Consider the following 14716-nt stretch of genomic DNA (forward strand, 5'->3'; position numbering starts at 1 on the left):
TGTGTCAGAGAGGCTTGGTTTCAAGGATATTTTGGATTTGAGTTAGTTTGAACAAAACTGTTAATCCTGCCTTTTACATAAATTTTGAACACTTACCCAAGGCTTAAATAATCTTATTCTACTCTTTCATTTTACAAATGAGATACCTGGGAAGGTATGTAACTTGCTCAAGCTCACTGAATGACAACATATTGACTGAGCACCAGGACTAACTTCCTATCTTAAATGTTGGTGAAATCATCCCTCTTTAGAACCTTATGAATGAGTCCTATGGACTCTGCTTAAAAGTAATGAACTAAACCACTAAAATAAGATTACTGTTCTCTAACTTGATAAATATTTTTGTTGAGGAATCTTAACTTATATTCACTTCTATCTCCCTACACAACTAGGTGAAAGTAGATGCTCAATAAATAGGGTAAGATGACTAATTGAGTTTCCAGAAGTATTTCTTAAATTAAAATGCATGTGATTTTTATCTTGGTACCTTACCAGAATGGCAAGTCTGAGTTGTGAAACTTACTAATGTAAGTTTAAAAAAAGTAAAATATCCTGACTTTACTAAGAAAAGGAATCAAAAGAAGAAATTGTGTGAGAAAAAATAAAAATGTGTTTGATAAATGAAAGTGAAATGAAATGTGAAAATTGGATGGTTAAGCAAAATAACTGAATAAGCAAAACAGAAATGTATCCTGCACCACTTTCTAAGTCCTAATTACCCAAAAAAATGGCTCAATTCTCTGAGTCAGTATAGTTTGGGCAAAGGGCTTCAGATTTAGAGTTGGAGAATCTGAGTTCTTAGCTTAGGGTCAGCCTAAGCATCTGTATGCCCTTGGCCAAGTCACTAAGATAGGTATGAGACATGAGATATGAGATTAACATTGCCATAACTAATTAAAATTATAGAACAATAAAGATCATAGCAATAGCTAATGCTTATTGGGTGTTTATTATAAGTTCTTTATATCTATCATGTAATTTAACACTTAAAAGTCCTGACAAGATTAATTATGATAAAAATTCTAAGCGACATTGATCAAGCCACTATTTACGTACTCCTTCCCTTGTCAGGAAATAGTGAGTTTAAGTGTTGTAAGAACTGGAGTTTGAAGCTATGCCTCTCTGACTCCAGCACATATCTTTCAATAAGTCTGCAATATAGAAAAGGGAGCTAAAGATTAAGTGCGCATTTTCTAGTTGGGTAAGCCAAGCAGAAAAGAGTTGAAATGATTTTCTTAAAATCACCTAACAATTTAGGAACATCTGGAAGAAATTCAGCTAATGTGATTGCCTTGCACTATGATAAATGTGTTCTAAAGTTAGGAGGAATGACTGGCCAGTTGTGAAGCCAAAAGTTACCACTTATATTTGATGGGAAGATGTAATTTTTGATCAGGTGAAGATTTGCAGTTAATTTTCTATTACGGCTGTAACAAACTGCCACAAATGTAGTAGCTTCAAAAAAAACCACACATTTATCGTGTCACAGCTCTATGGGTCAGGAGTCCTACGGGCTTGGCTAGTTTCTCTATTTCAAGTCTTACAAGGCCAAAATCAAGGAATTCTGTCCTGGAGGCTCTGGGAGAGATCTACTTCCTGATTCATTCAGGTTGTTGGCAGAATTCAATTCCTTGAGATTGTAGAGCTGGGGTCCCCATTTCCTTGCTGGCTATTAATTTGAGAGCCACCTTTATCTCCTAGAGGCTTCTTTCCAGTCCTTGTACGTGGGCTCCCTCATAAAGCTGTCAACTGTGCCGTATCTCTTCTGCTTCCTTTTCTTCTGTTGCACCTCTGTGGCTGACTATTCAACCTTCCTCTTCTACTTTGAAGGGCTCAAATGATTAGTTTAGCCTACCAGAATACTTCATGGTAATCTAGGATACTCTTCCTATTTTAAGGTCCATAATCTTGAAATGACAGATTCTGGGGATTAGGGCATGGAAATACTTGGGGGCTTATTATTCCACCTACCACAGAATTCTTTTATCTGTACCACTGGTTCTCAACTTTAGCTGTATACTAGAATCACCTTAGAAACTTGGAAAAAATGCTTATCCCTAGGCCGCAAATGATAAACTGAATCCAAATTTCCTAGAGTAGAATCTAGTCAATGATTTTTTTTTTAAGGTGTCAGAAATTATAATGTGCTTCATAGGGCTAAGAGCACCCTCAAACACCAGTTTCTTCAACTTAATTAAATTCATTTTGTAAGTAATCCATTCAAAACACACTTTCTATTTATTCTCTTTATGCCTAGGGTTTGGAGTTATAGAGGTAGCTACAATGCATGTCCTATTTTTACTGTGCTCACAATCTAGTGGCATAAACAGACACACACAAAAATAATTACAACATTACAGGATACATTTTAAAATAGATATTTGAATAATTTGCTCTGGGAGTTCTGAGACAATTCTTGTGCCTGGGAACACGGTAGAATATTTTGCTTGATTTATACTTGATAGTCATTATTATTTATTTTTTTTTTTTTTTTGAAGTAAGCTCTACTTCCAACGTGGGGCTTGAACTTACTTTTTTTTTTTTTAAAGATTTTATTTATTTGACAGAGAGATAGAGAGAGAGCACAAGTAGGCAGAGAGGCAGGCAGAGGGAGAGGGAGAAACAGGCTCTCTGCTGAGCAGGGAGCCTGACACAGGCCTCGATCAGAGGGATCAGGACCCAAGCTGAAGGCAGCCGCTTAACAGACTGAGCTACCCAGGCGCCCCATGGGGACTGAACTTATGACTTCGAGATCAAGAATCACAGGCTCCTCCGACTGAGCCAGCCAGGTTCCCCCTTAGTTGTTATTTTTAAAATAGTCTGGCAAGGGGCACTGGCTGGCTCAGTCGGTTAAGCAACCAGCTTCTGATTTCACATCAAGGTCCTGGGATCTAGCCCTGTGTTCAGGCTCTGCACTCAGCCGGGAGTCTGCTTAAGGATTCTCTCTCTCCCTCTCCCTCTGCCCCTCCCCACCTCTCTCAAATAAATAAATAAATCTTTAAAAGTATAAAATAAAATAGTCTGGCAGTACCTAGAAACAGAGGAAGTGTGTCCAGGTTTCAGCATGGTCCAGTTAGGCTGTTGTATTTATGTCGTGTTTCACAAAATTTAATAGGCCAAGAATTTCCTTGAAGTCAGATTCCCAGTTCTTCTCCCAAAGATTATGATTCAGAGGGTCTGTGGTGGGGCCTAGACATTCTAACATGTTCAGCAAGTTCTAGTAGTGATTCTGAAGCCAGTGATCCATGAACCCACAATTTGAGGAACACTGGTTATGCCACATCAGAGATTTGGTACCTGTTCATTCAATAGTCTAAAAAATTATGGAAGCCCCAAGTGATGTTATTTAAAAAAAAAAAAACTTATATTTGAGTTTCTTACATCAGTAACAGATATTTAGGAAGAAGAGGTCCTTATATTTTAATTTTTTTTACTGCTTCATGTATTAAAAGTGTTAAGGACATTCTAGGCCAGGATGGGGGTAGGGAGTTAAAACCCTAACCTGGTATGTATTTCTTTTTTTTTTTTTTTTTTAAGATTTTATTTATTTATTTGAGAGAGAACGAGTGGGGAGGTGAGGGGCAGAGGGAGAGGGAGAAGCAGACTCCCCGCTGGGCAGAAAGCACAATGTGGGGCTCAATCCCAGGACCCTGGGCTCATAACCTGAGCCGAAGGCAGACACCCAACTGACTGAACCACCCAGGCACCCCACCTGGCATGTATTTCTTAAAGATTTTATTGGAAGTAAAGACAGTAATTTGCAAGAATAATTCTAGCAGAAAGACTTAGGATTTTGACAAAAAAAAAAAAAAAAAAAAAAAAGAAAGAAAAGCAGTGAGGAGAAAATAAGAGGTAACCGGGATCTTGTACTTTGACATTTTTACTCAGTGGCACAATCTCTTCTACACAGTAGAATGACAGAAAGAAGTTTCCATTTGCCATCCAAGTGTGAAAAACTGGGTTTGGAGAAGAGTGCTTATTCCCTATTTTGATTGAGAAATGTAGCATGAGACAAACCATAAGAGACTCTTAATCATAGGAAACAAACTGAGGGTTGTTGGAGGGGATGGGGTCACTGGGTGATACATTATATGTTAATTAACTGAATTCAAATTACAAAAAAAGAAATGTAGCATGTTGAATTTGCCACAAGGGAAAGGCATGTACTAAATAGAAAATCCTCACTTTGCTCATACAAAGGTTCAGGACACTTCATGGTAAATGAGGTATGTATGGGAAATGCTTCTGTTAGCCCACTTTATAGTGACTGGATAAGTAAGGGGAGAAGAGAATATGGCATAGGGCCCATAGAAATCCAAGATATTTTGGAAATGGAGGAGTAGAAGTTAAAAGTTTTTTTTCTTCTTAATGTTGGCACAAACATATACTTTTAGTATCAGGGTTAGGTAACTCAACTAAAACTAAGAACTGTTATAAAGAAAAACACATTAATGAAAAGTGTGTATAGGAATAATAAAATTTTGAGAAAATAAGAAGCAAGTTTGCAAGGCACTGCTATGCATTTACAGGATTTAGGTTTTTGTGTTCTGATAACTTAGTATTGATTAGGTCACACTGATTTATAATTTTGTAATGCAGAATAAATCATGCTTTTACACTGAAGAAAGCAAAAAAGATTGGTTAAAAGTTTTGGACTTGGAAATGTAGCTCTATGAAAAGTGTTTTGTGGTAGAGATCAACGGTAATTTTAGGAAATGAAACCAGAATGAGATTACATAAAGTCCTAAGTGACTAGGAAGCTATATTTCCAAAGTTCTTTGAGGTTTTACAACATTCATCTTCAAAGTTCTTTCTGTGATGAAATAAATCATTTTTACCTTATGTTGGTGATTCTTTGGACAAGAAGAATGAAGACTATTTAGAAATAAACTACTTTTTTTATTCCATGTGTACAGTAAAGAAAATTATTTTGTTTCTAGTAGTAGAACCAAATCTTCCACTTTGTATAATTTTGAAAAGTGAGAATAAAACAGTACTGATAGGATCCATGAGGCTAGCAGTTAGAGAAAATGCCAGTAACTACTATTAGTACCATTATGATTACAAACTCACTTAAGAGTTTAAATTAGAGCTTTCTTAGTTTTGAATAAGCCCTTTTCCTACTAGACAAACCTAAGGACACTCGAAAAAACCCACTGGCAGATTTAGTCATTTAACTTGACTCTGCATTGCGTATTTTTTTTTTTTTTAAAGATTTTATTTATTTATTAGACAGAGAGAGAGAGAGAGAGAGCATGAGCAGGGGGAGTGGCAGGCAGAGGCAGAGAGAGAAGCAGGCTCCCTGCAGAGCAGGGGGAGCCTGATGTGGGACTCGATCCCAGGATCCTGGGATCATGACCTGAGCCGAAGGCAGTCGCTTAACCAACTGAGCCACCCAGGCGCCCCTGCATTGCGTATTTTATCTCTCTTTAGAATTATGGAAACTACCGTATCTCACAAGGCAGCATGCAACTCATTTGTCAGTAAATAATTTAACAAGACCTGAAACAGATTTACAATGATTTGCCTAACAGCTTTAGTCAGTTAATATCAAATGTATTTTAGCAAAGATAAATTTGGAATAAGCTAAATATAGAAAAGAGAACCACTTGCTGAATGAACATATTAGAGGGAGCATGCAAAGAACCACTGAGCTAAACTGAGGAATACACTTAAACCTACCTCTGATAACAATCATGCCATTACATCTACCAAGTCCGTCTAAAGTGACCTTCAGATATGTCTTCAGTGGTGTTATCTACATGCCCAGTCATGAGCCCTGCATTATTGAACTTCAGAACATTCGGTGAAAGTGGCGATTCCTAGCTACCTACCACTCACCACACGTGTCTGCTGGCAAGAAAGTTTGATAGGTCCTTTTCCAGGTGGATGACTCAAATGACTTAGATCATCACCTGAAATGGTCATTGTTAGACTTCATGGAGAGTACAGGTGTCCACCAGGTGTTTGAAAAACTGCCACCCAAACTTGCTGCTGCATCCTTGATAAAACCAGGGCTATAGACCCGCCCCTTGATTAGGAGTGCTACAAGTTTACACAGTGCAAAAAACAACCTTGTTACTAGTAACACATTTTCCAGATCACTAAGGAATAGGGTAAAGAAGGAAGTTATAAAAGTGGAATTATTTGCATTGGTAAATATTTCGTGAAATGGATAAAGTCTTCTTAAATTACAAGTGCCAGAATAATCTAGTAAACACTAAAAGGTATTTCACTAACATACTTTTTGGAACTCTGATTTTAAAGCCTCTGATTAGATAAGCAACACAAATAACTGCTAGTGTTGGGTGAGATGTTTTTCAAATATACTGGGTTTGGCAAAACTCCAAACATGTTTTTGAAGGACTTTTCCCTTCAGTTTTTGAGCCCAGGTACATATTATAGTTAGTTTAATCCTGACTCATGTGTAAATCATCAAAGCATTGTTTCATAAAAAAAAACCTATCTGATTTCCAAATAGAATAATATTTCTTTACATTCTTATTTGTGTATTTATACAGAGAAATGTGAACTACCAATGCTTTAAGTTTGGCTTAACCTTTATAAAGACTTCCAAAGTCAGTAAACTATTGTTTATTCAATACCCAAACAACACAGAACTTGAAAAATAAATATTTTTCAGGACATTATTTTTTTAAGAAAGTAAAATTGCTGGTATAAGAACTTTTCTTTTCCAATTTTCATTGTCAGTATAGTATAGATTCCAACACTATCAAAGCCTTCAAATAGAAGAAAGGGCAGTTATTTAATAGTTATGATTATTTTTTCTTGATTGTAAGTTTAAAATCCTAAAGTAGTTTATTGGTTTATTTTTTTCATTCATTTACTCATTCATTTATACAGCCAATGTAAGTTAACTGCCAGTCACCAAAGATACATGGATCAATCAGATATGGTTTCTGGCTTTGAGAATGGATATATGTAACTAAGACTATTAACACACTCCAAGACGTTATTAAAGAAAGTCATTCAAAGGAAAATTAAACTGTAGTTTAAAATTTCAATATCTTAACTACTACTTGGATGAATGGAAATTAATTTAAGTTTCTCCAAATAATGGAAAACAACAAATATTTGTGAAAAAATTCAAGTATATTGTAAGCAAAAGAGATTTTTAAAGATTGGAATAGCTTAATAAAAATATTTTAATAGTGGTATTTTCTTTGAAAATTTCAATTTACCATGGAAATTTTGTTGGCTCATTGAAATAACATTAAATTATTACCTCAATCAATATTTCAGGTCATGACCCTTGGATTTAAGAAATTCTTCGAGACAACATCCAATATGATCCGAGGGAAAATGTGATTGAGTCTGGAGACAATTGTGTATGTAAGTATTGGAAAATTAGATTTTCTCATGGTAAAATGTAATAAAAACTAAAATATCAATGCATTAATTACTAAACTGCAAAAATTCTGATTCATTGTTTTCATTCTGTTACATGTTTTTTAATATCTAAAATTAATACAATGCCTCCTGATTTTTTGGTTATATATTTTTTTAGATCAACTAATAATAAAAACTCAGTATAGCTGATAGAAGAGAAAACAGTATTTGGAAGATTGCTACAGTTAAAAAGAAAAGCTGTGTCTGGGTGAGTCATTGGTGAGGGCAAGCAATGATATAGATTCTATGTTCTAGAAATTGGTGTGCTCTCGTTGCATGTGATAATAAAAATAATAAGTATAATATGTGGAAATGGCTTTTATAATTCTTTGGCCCTAATATTGGCACTATAATAAAAATCATGACAACTTTCTTAACAAAGTTAAATCTAAGTTCATAGTTTTCTGGCAAATATCTATTGATCGGATTTTTAAAATCTCCCTTGCCTTGAAAAATACTTCTTACACATTCAGTTAAATAAATACATTATGACTATACCATGATAATTTATATCTCATAAAAATACTGTCAGAGTAGGTTGCTCATGGGCCTTATAGTGAGTAAGCCAGTCCAGCAATGTTTGTCTCTAAGAATTAAGAAGTTAGGGGCATTGTTTTAGAGGCCATTTTCATTAGCTCAGAATTGTATCTACCTTCAGAAATATTTAACAGAAATACTTTATGTGGTATTGTCCATTTCCTGTAACCTTATTTTAATAACAGATGACTTAGGGAATCTCTTATTTCCTGATTAAATGATGAATTTCTATTAAATTATAAGGCCATTTTTATGACATATGGTTGTTGATTCTCAAGAAATTGGCCTGAGAACAATTTTCCCCCTTAAATTATTGAAGAGTCAGAAAATTAAAAATGAGATTCATGTTTATAGGAAATAAAGGTGAGCTTTATAGGAAAATACACTATCAAAATTTGTGCTTGTATGTTCTTGTGAAGCTCTTTATTTTGATACTTTAATCATTTTATTCCAATTTTGGTAAAGGCAAAGAAAACAAGATGTTTTCTTATTACTTAAAAATATATATGTAAGAAGCTTTCCTGTTTGTAAGACTAACATGTATTTAGGCTCTTTAGTACTTTAAGCCATAATGCTCTTAAGATTTTTTTTTAAGATTTTATTTATTTATTTGAGAGAGAGAGAGAGAGAGAGCACAAGCAGGGGGAGGGGCAAAAGGAGAGGGAGAAGCAGACACCCGCTGAGAGGCTGGATCCCAGAACCCTGGGATCATGACGTGAGACCTGAGCCAAAGGCAGATGCTTAACTGACTGAGCCACCCAAGCATCCAATGTTCTTAACATTTGCAATATGTAAAACTATTAATCAAATCCTTAAAGCAAAATTATTGTATAGTTTTAAAAAATTTACCATTGAGTACCATCTATATTTCATAAATATTGATTACTTATATTTATTTCATTTTCTCTGCAGTTTGATTTATATTGTATAGCATATTTCATTTTGGGTTCAATGATGGAGAAAAAGTGTATCCTGTATTTACTGCTAATCTTGCCTTTTTTTATGGTAAGCATAAATTCCTCTAATAAAACTCCCTATTTATGATTATTTGTTTTAACTTCCAATAAACCTATAATTAATAAGGGTTAATAACAACAGAATGACATATAGTTATTTGATGCATAAATTAAGTACATTTTTAATCAACAAAGCAATATTCTATTACCTTTCAGTGTGCACTTTCAGGTTTTATTCAATGGGAGGCACTATAGGATGGTGAAGCAGTGGCAGTGGGGGTGGGATGGCAAAGTGAGGAAGGTCAATGATAAAATGTAAAAGACACCACAGAAAGGTAATTATCAGAGTTTGAAAGAAAAATGAAATGGCTCTATATTGTAGTCATACCTAGTAGATAAAATATTTTCAGCCAGACCTGTTGATTCTGAGTTAGATCTATTTAAAAAGCAGATTCCAACCTGTTGGTTTTTCACTCATTCTGCCAACTGATTGGTTTGTATTAATTGAAACCAAGCACTGTTTTGAATTAATTTCCTTATCCATTCATTCAAGTAAGTATTAAGTGTCTGTTTTCTGACAGGCATTGATACTAAGCTTGGGGCAGGTGTGTCTGTGAGTGTGTGCACTCATGCATGCTCCTGCATCCATCTGCGGGGAATGTGAGGCTGGAGGTGGAGGGTAGACTAAGGATGAGTACAAGCCTATTGCTGTACTGGAGGGGTCATATTCCTTATACATATCATGTTATCTTTATTTACAGATATATCTTGTTCACATTTTTCTCTGTCCCACATGACAAGAGTGACGGTACTCTGATCTCATTATATGTATTAGAAACAGAGATGTAATCTCATCTAATTCTGTGCCAGCAAATAATTTTCCTGTGGTGTTTTCAAGCAAACCCCATAAAAAGATTCAAACAAAGAAACTCAAGAAAAATATAGAAAACCTAAATGGAAAAAAAGCAAGACTACATTCCCGTCAGCATTTGTATTTGAAAACATTCTCCAGTCTAGGAGCAGTCCAAATCCTGAACTTCTTAGATGTTATCTTAGGTAAATAGACTAGAATTCAAGAAGCAGGACTCCTGTTTCTACAGCTCGCTTCCTCCACTGAGTGTGCCAATGAGCTGCAGCTGCCAACTTTGGTTGCCTGCAGGTAATTCTGTATCAGATTACCAATCTGATTATTGTAATTTAAGGATTGTGACCATTTTTCTTGAATTCATTCAGTGTGCAAATCTGAGTTTTTAAGAATAAAAATGATATTGGTTTTATGCAATTCTATAAACTTCCTGAGAACAGGAGAAAAATCCTAATTTTGTTGATGCTGTAAATTTACATTTATTGCAGCACAACTGCTTCATAAATCTTTATTAGGAAATTAAAACTAATCAAAGAATGAGAGAGAGGGTAAATGTTAAATGGTGGGCAGGCTATAGTGAAATTGAGTGGTGCCACACACTGAGGGAATATTACTATTTAGACTTTATTAAATACAAATTTGGGCTAGAGAACAGAGAATCAAGAATAAGGGGACAAGGGAAATACAAATCAAAACCACAATGAGATACCACCTTATAACAGTTAGAATGGCTAAAATGAACAAGACAGGAAATAACAAATGTTGGCGAGGATGTGGAGAAAGGGGAACCCTCTTACACTGTTGGTGGGAATGCGAACTGGTAAAGCCACTCTGGAAAACTGTATGGAGGTTCCTAAAGAAGTTAAAAATATAGCTACCCTACGACCAAGCAATTGCACTACTGGGCATTCACCCCAAAGATACAGATGTAGTGAAAAGAAGGGGCACCTGCACCCCAATGTTCATAGCAGCAATGTCCACAATAGCCAAACTGTAGAAGGAGCTGAGATGTCCTTCAACAGAAGAATGGATAAAGAAGATGTGGTTCATATATACAATGGAATATTACTCAGTCATCAGAAAGGATGAATACCCACCATTTACATCAATGTGGGTGGAACGCGAGGGTATTATGCTAAGTGAAATAAGTCAATCAGAGAAAGACAATTATCATATGGTTTCACTCATATGTGGAATATAAGAAATAGCACAGAGGATCATAGGGGAATGGAGGGAAAACTGAATGGGAAGAAATCAGAGAGGGAGACAAACCACGAGAGACTTTTGACTTTGGGGAAAAAACTGAGGGTTGCTGGAGGGGAGGTGGGTCGGGGAGATAGGGCAACTGGGTGATGGTCATTAAGGAGGGCATGTGATATGATGAGCACTGGGTGTTGTATGCAACTAATGAATCAATGAACACTACATCAAAAACTAAAGATGTACTTATATGTTGGCTAATTGAATTTAAATTTTAAAAAAAGAATAAGGGGACAAAATAAAAGTAGAAAATTACTGCTTATGGAAAATAATAGAAATAATGGAAAAGTGAAGAAGAAATAAGGTTGAAGAGAGGTTATACAGGCTTCATGTTACAAAACAGGAACAGAAAGTCATGTAGATATTAAAACTGAAGTAAAGTTAAAATAGTGCTACTAAACTGGAAGATCATAAATATATAGCTTGTCCAAAAACATTTATTGATGTGTGTTCAATGAAAATTCCATTTACCCACACCATAAATGAATATTCTCAATATTGTGATTATCAAAATATGATGATAAAAATGACGACAATTTTGAATATTTGCCATGCGTCAGATACTTCCCCTTTGTTATCTCGATACTATTTTACCCCATTTTACAATAAGAAAGCAGAGGATTAAATATCTTGCCTGTTTGTATTCCAGAACGCATGTCCTAGAGCCAGCTCCCACAGGCTTCTGAGAACTGTCTATAGACTACACTTCCCAGAGCTACCACTGGCAGCTGTTTGGGGGCAGTTGAAATTAAACATGGTGGGGATATTTAAACTATGAAAATTGGCAAACACTTCAGATCAGGGATTCCCCCCCCACCCGAGCCAGATGACCATGTAGCATATCATTGCAGTGACTGTTTCCCACTGGGACAGACTGCCTCTGACAGACATTCTCACAATTCTGAAGTTGTTTTTTTTTTTAATCCCTTAGATTCTTGACATAGCAGAATCAGAAGAGAACACTGAAGGCTTAAGTCAGTTGGGTGTCTATACTAGAAATAAAATTATGACGGCTCAATATGAATGTTACCAAAAAATTATGCAAGATCCTATTCAACAAACAGAAGGTAAACATGACTTTTTAATTCTAAATGCATTTGATATATTTTTAAAAGAAAACTACTCCACTACATCATTTATGGGTTCCTTAGGTCCATTACTAAAAATGGGTTAGTTGTTAGCTTTCCTGACATGTGTGCATTCTTAATTATATTTGAGCATTTTATGACATAACTTATCTTGCTTCTTTTAAAAAATTCTAATAAAAGTATGTGTAACAGGAATATTTTTAGTAACATTTTTTATGGTACAAAGATATTTAAAATATCAAATGTGTGTCTTGAATTAAATTGGTGGCTGTTGATCTTCAGTTCATGTAATTTGTATTTCTTTTTTTCACAAGCTGCTTGATAGGAGTTTGCACAATAAAATTATAATTTTTTTTGTATAATGTGCTTTGCATAATACATTTAGTAGCAATGCTAATGAAGTCTAAGTGCTTCTGTTTCTATTAAGATATTCTTCAGATATTTTCGTAACATTACTGAGGGACTGCTAAATGCCAGATGTCTGCCTTAATTCTGAAGATACACAGATGAGTAGCACAATTAGAGTTGCCAGATTTAAAAAAAAAAAAATCAAAAATCAAAACCAAAACCAGGCCCTGTATTTTATCTGGCAACACTAAAGACAGGGTATATCTTCAAAATAGAAAATGCAAAACTCACAACAAAACATAGCAAAATGTAAAGACTTTTGATATTTCTGAATTATCAATGGAAACAAAGATCCTAAATTTTTTGGAAAAATATTGGATGGTATAATATATAATGCTTCTTATATAAACAAAATGTTAAAAGTAGGGTATTATTAATATTTATAACGGACAAAATGAACTTGCTTGTGAGGAAAAAAGTGATCTTCCCATGCTGGGCAACTTTTAGAATCTTAATGAACAATTCTTCTTAATGAAGAATCTACTGAACAATATAATTTGCTTATCTTTTGAGAAGTATTTAGATATATCTATCCAAACATTTTTATTATGAGGAATTTATTCAGTTAAAAATATCTTTGAAATATACAGACAATGACAAACTATCTGATATTATGTCAATAGGGGCTAAATTATCAAGTACATGAATTGTATACAAATTCTGTGTTAATCCATCTGGCTTCTCACTTTATTCCATTAAAATCTAAGTGTTATGAGCTTAAAATGATTGAATTAACCCCTTCCAGATCATGTAGATATATGTAAAAATAGGCTTCAAATCTAATTGTCAAACAACAGGAATATCTTTATGAGATAATTTTGTGATAAAATAATTTTAGAATCACTGCATAATCAATCTTCCTGTTGAAGCTTCATAACAGACTTTGTAATTTTAAATACTCTAGAAAGTCTTGCAATAAAGAACTGTCGTTATTTTAACTTTGTGCTTCCCCATTTTTTGTTTTTTTTAAGATTTTATTTATTTATTTGACAGAGAGACACAGCGAGAGAGGGAACACAAGCAGGGGGAGTGGGAGAGGGAGAAGCAGGCTTCCCGCCGAGCAGGGAGCCCGATGCGGAGCTCGATCCCAGGACCCTGGGATAATGACCTGAGCCGAAGGCAGATGCTTAACCGACTGAGCCACCCAGGCGCCCCGCAAATCTTTTGACCATAAAAACTCTTTTAATGGAATACCTATTCCTGTCTCGCTCAAATGCCATACAACACAGTTTGAAAGTTTCTGACCTTCTAATCTATCATACTGCCAGTGTTGTCATTAATTAGATAGAATCTTTTGGACCAGTGATAAGGACTTGTTTGAGATGCTTTCTATCAGGGAATTCTCTGATAGGCCACAAAATACATTTTATTTAGTAATATATGAATGCAGACTATTTAAATAAGTGTTTGAAAAATCACAGGAGGAAAAAACTGAGATGACCTGAGTTCTTTTTTTAATGAGAATTATTTATACTTTCAGGCCAGAATTTTCCTACTCCCGTGAAGGTTAGATTGATTCTGAGATTGTGGCACAAATCTGTTATAAATAATAAACATCTCATTCAACAGTCGGGCTTCTACCTATGAGTGCTTGCCTGACAAGGTGGAAAATTATTTTCTTTGATTATAGATTGTTACAACATTGGAACACTGGTCATTTTATTTCTCTATGCCTTTAAAAAAACATTTTTTCATGTAAGAGGTACTTTCTCTTCAGGTTGGTAAAAGGAAACTGTGAGAATGTTAAACACTCTACTTCGTTTGAAAAGTAAAGGAAGGCAAGTCAGAGCTAGAATTTGGTAGAGGGGTTTAAATATCTGTTAGGGTCAATGTAGTGAAATGGGAAATGTTGGAGTGTCCATTTTTTTTCCAGAAAATACTAACACCTTGCCCTAAGAACACAATTTCTAAGATAACACATTTTCTATATTCCCATATTTTTTTTAAATTTTAAGCGTAGGGACACTAAGTAACTACTACCTTTATGGTTAAGGACAACCAGCAAAGACCATTTAATTTATTGAATGAATGGCTACCTTTGAGAATTGAAATTAAAGTTAAACTTTTAAATATACTCTTATAGATATTTCTAAATTGAATTTTGCAGTTATTCCAATAATTACTTGGTGAAAAATTTAAGTAATAGCTATAGCTTTTATAAGATGTCTTCATTTTCAGTCGGTGGTCTGTAT

The 14716-nt window shown here is 34.8% G+C and overlaps 1 protein-coding gene across 1 annotated transcript in view; it reads left to right on the top strand.

Annotated features, from left to right (window-relative positions):
* Window positions 1–14716, top strand: part of CALCRL (calcitonin receptor like receptor) — a 100908-nt gene that overhangs the window by 49103 nt on the left and 37089 nt on the right. The window contains exons 3-6 of the mRNA XM_032406534.1: window positions 7264–7353; window positions 7529–7618; window positions 8860–8952; window positions 11960–12095. Of these exons, the coding sequence (XP_032262425.1) occupies window positions 8899–8952; window positions 11960–12095 (190 nt within the window). The 5' untranslated portion in view covers window positions 7264–7353; window positions 7529–7618; window positions 8860–8898. The remainder of the gene's footprint in view (window positions 1–7263; window positions 7354–7528; window positions 7619–8859; window positions 8953–11959; window positions 12096–14716) is intronic.

This window comes from Phoca vitulina, unplaced genomic scaffold (assembly GCF_004348235.1).
Source record: "Phoca vitulina isolate PV1807 unplaced genomic scaffold, GSC_HSeal_1.0 scaffold1, whole genome shotgun sequence".
Lineage (NCBI taxonomy): Eukaryota > Metazoa > Chordata > Mammalia > Carnivora > Phocidae > Phoca > Phoca vitulina.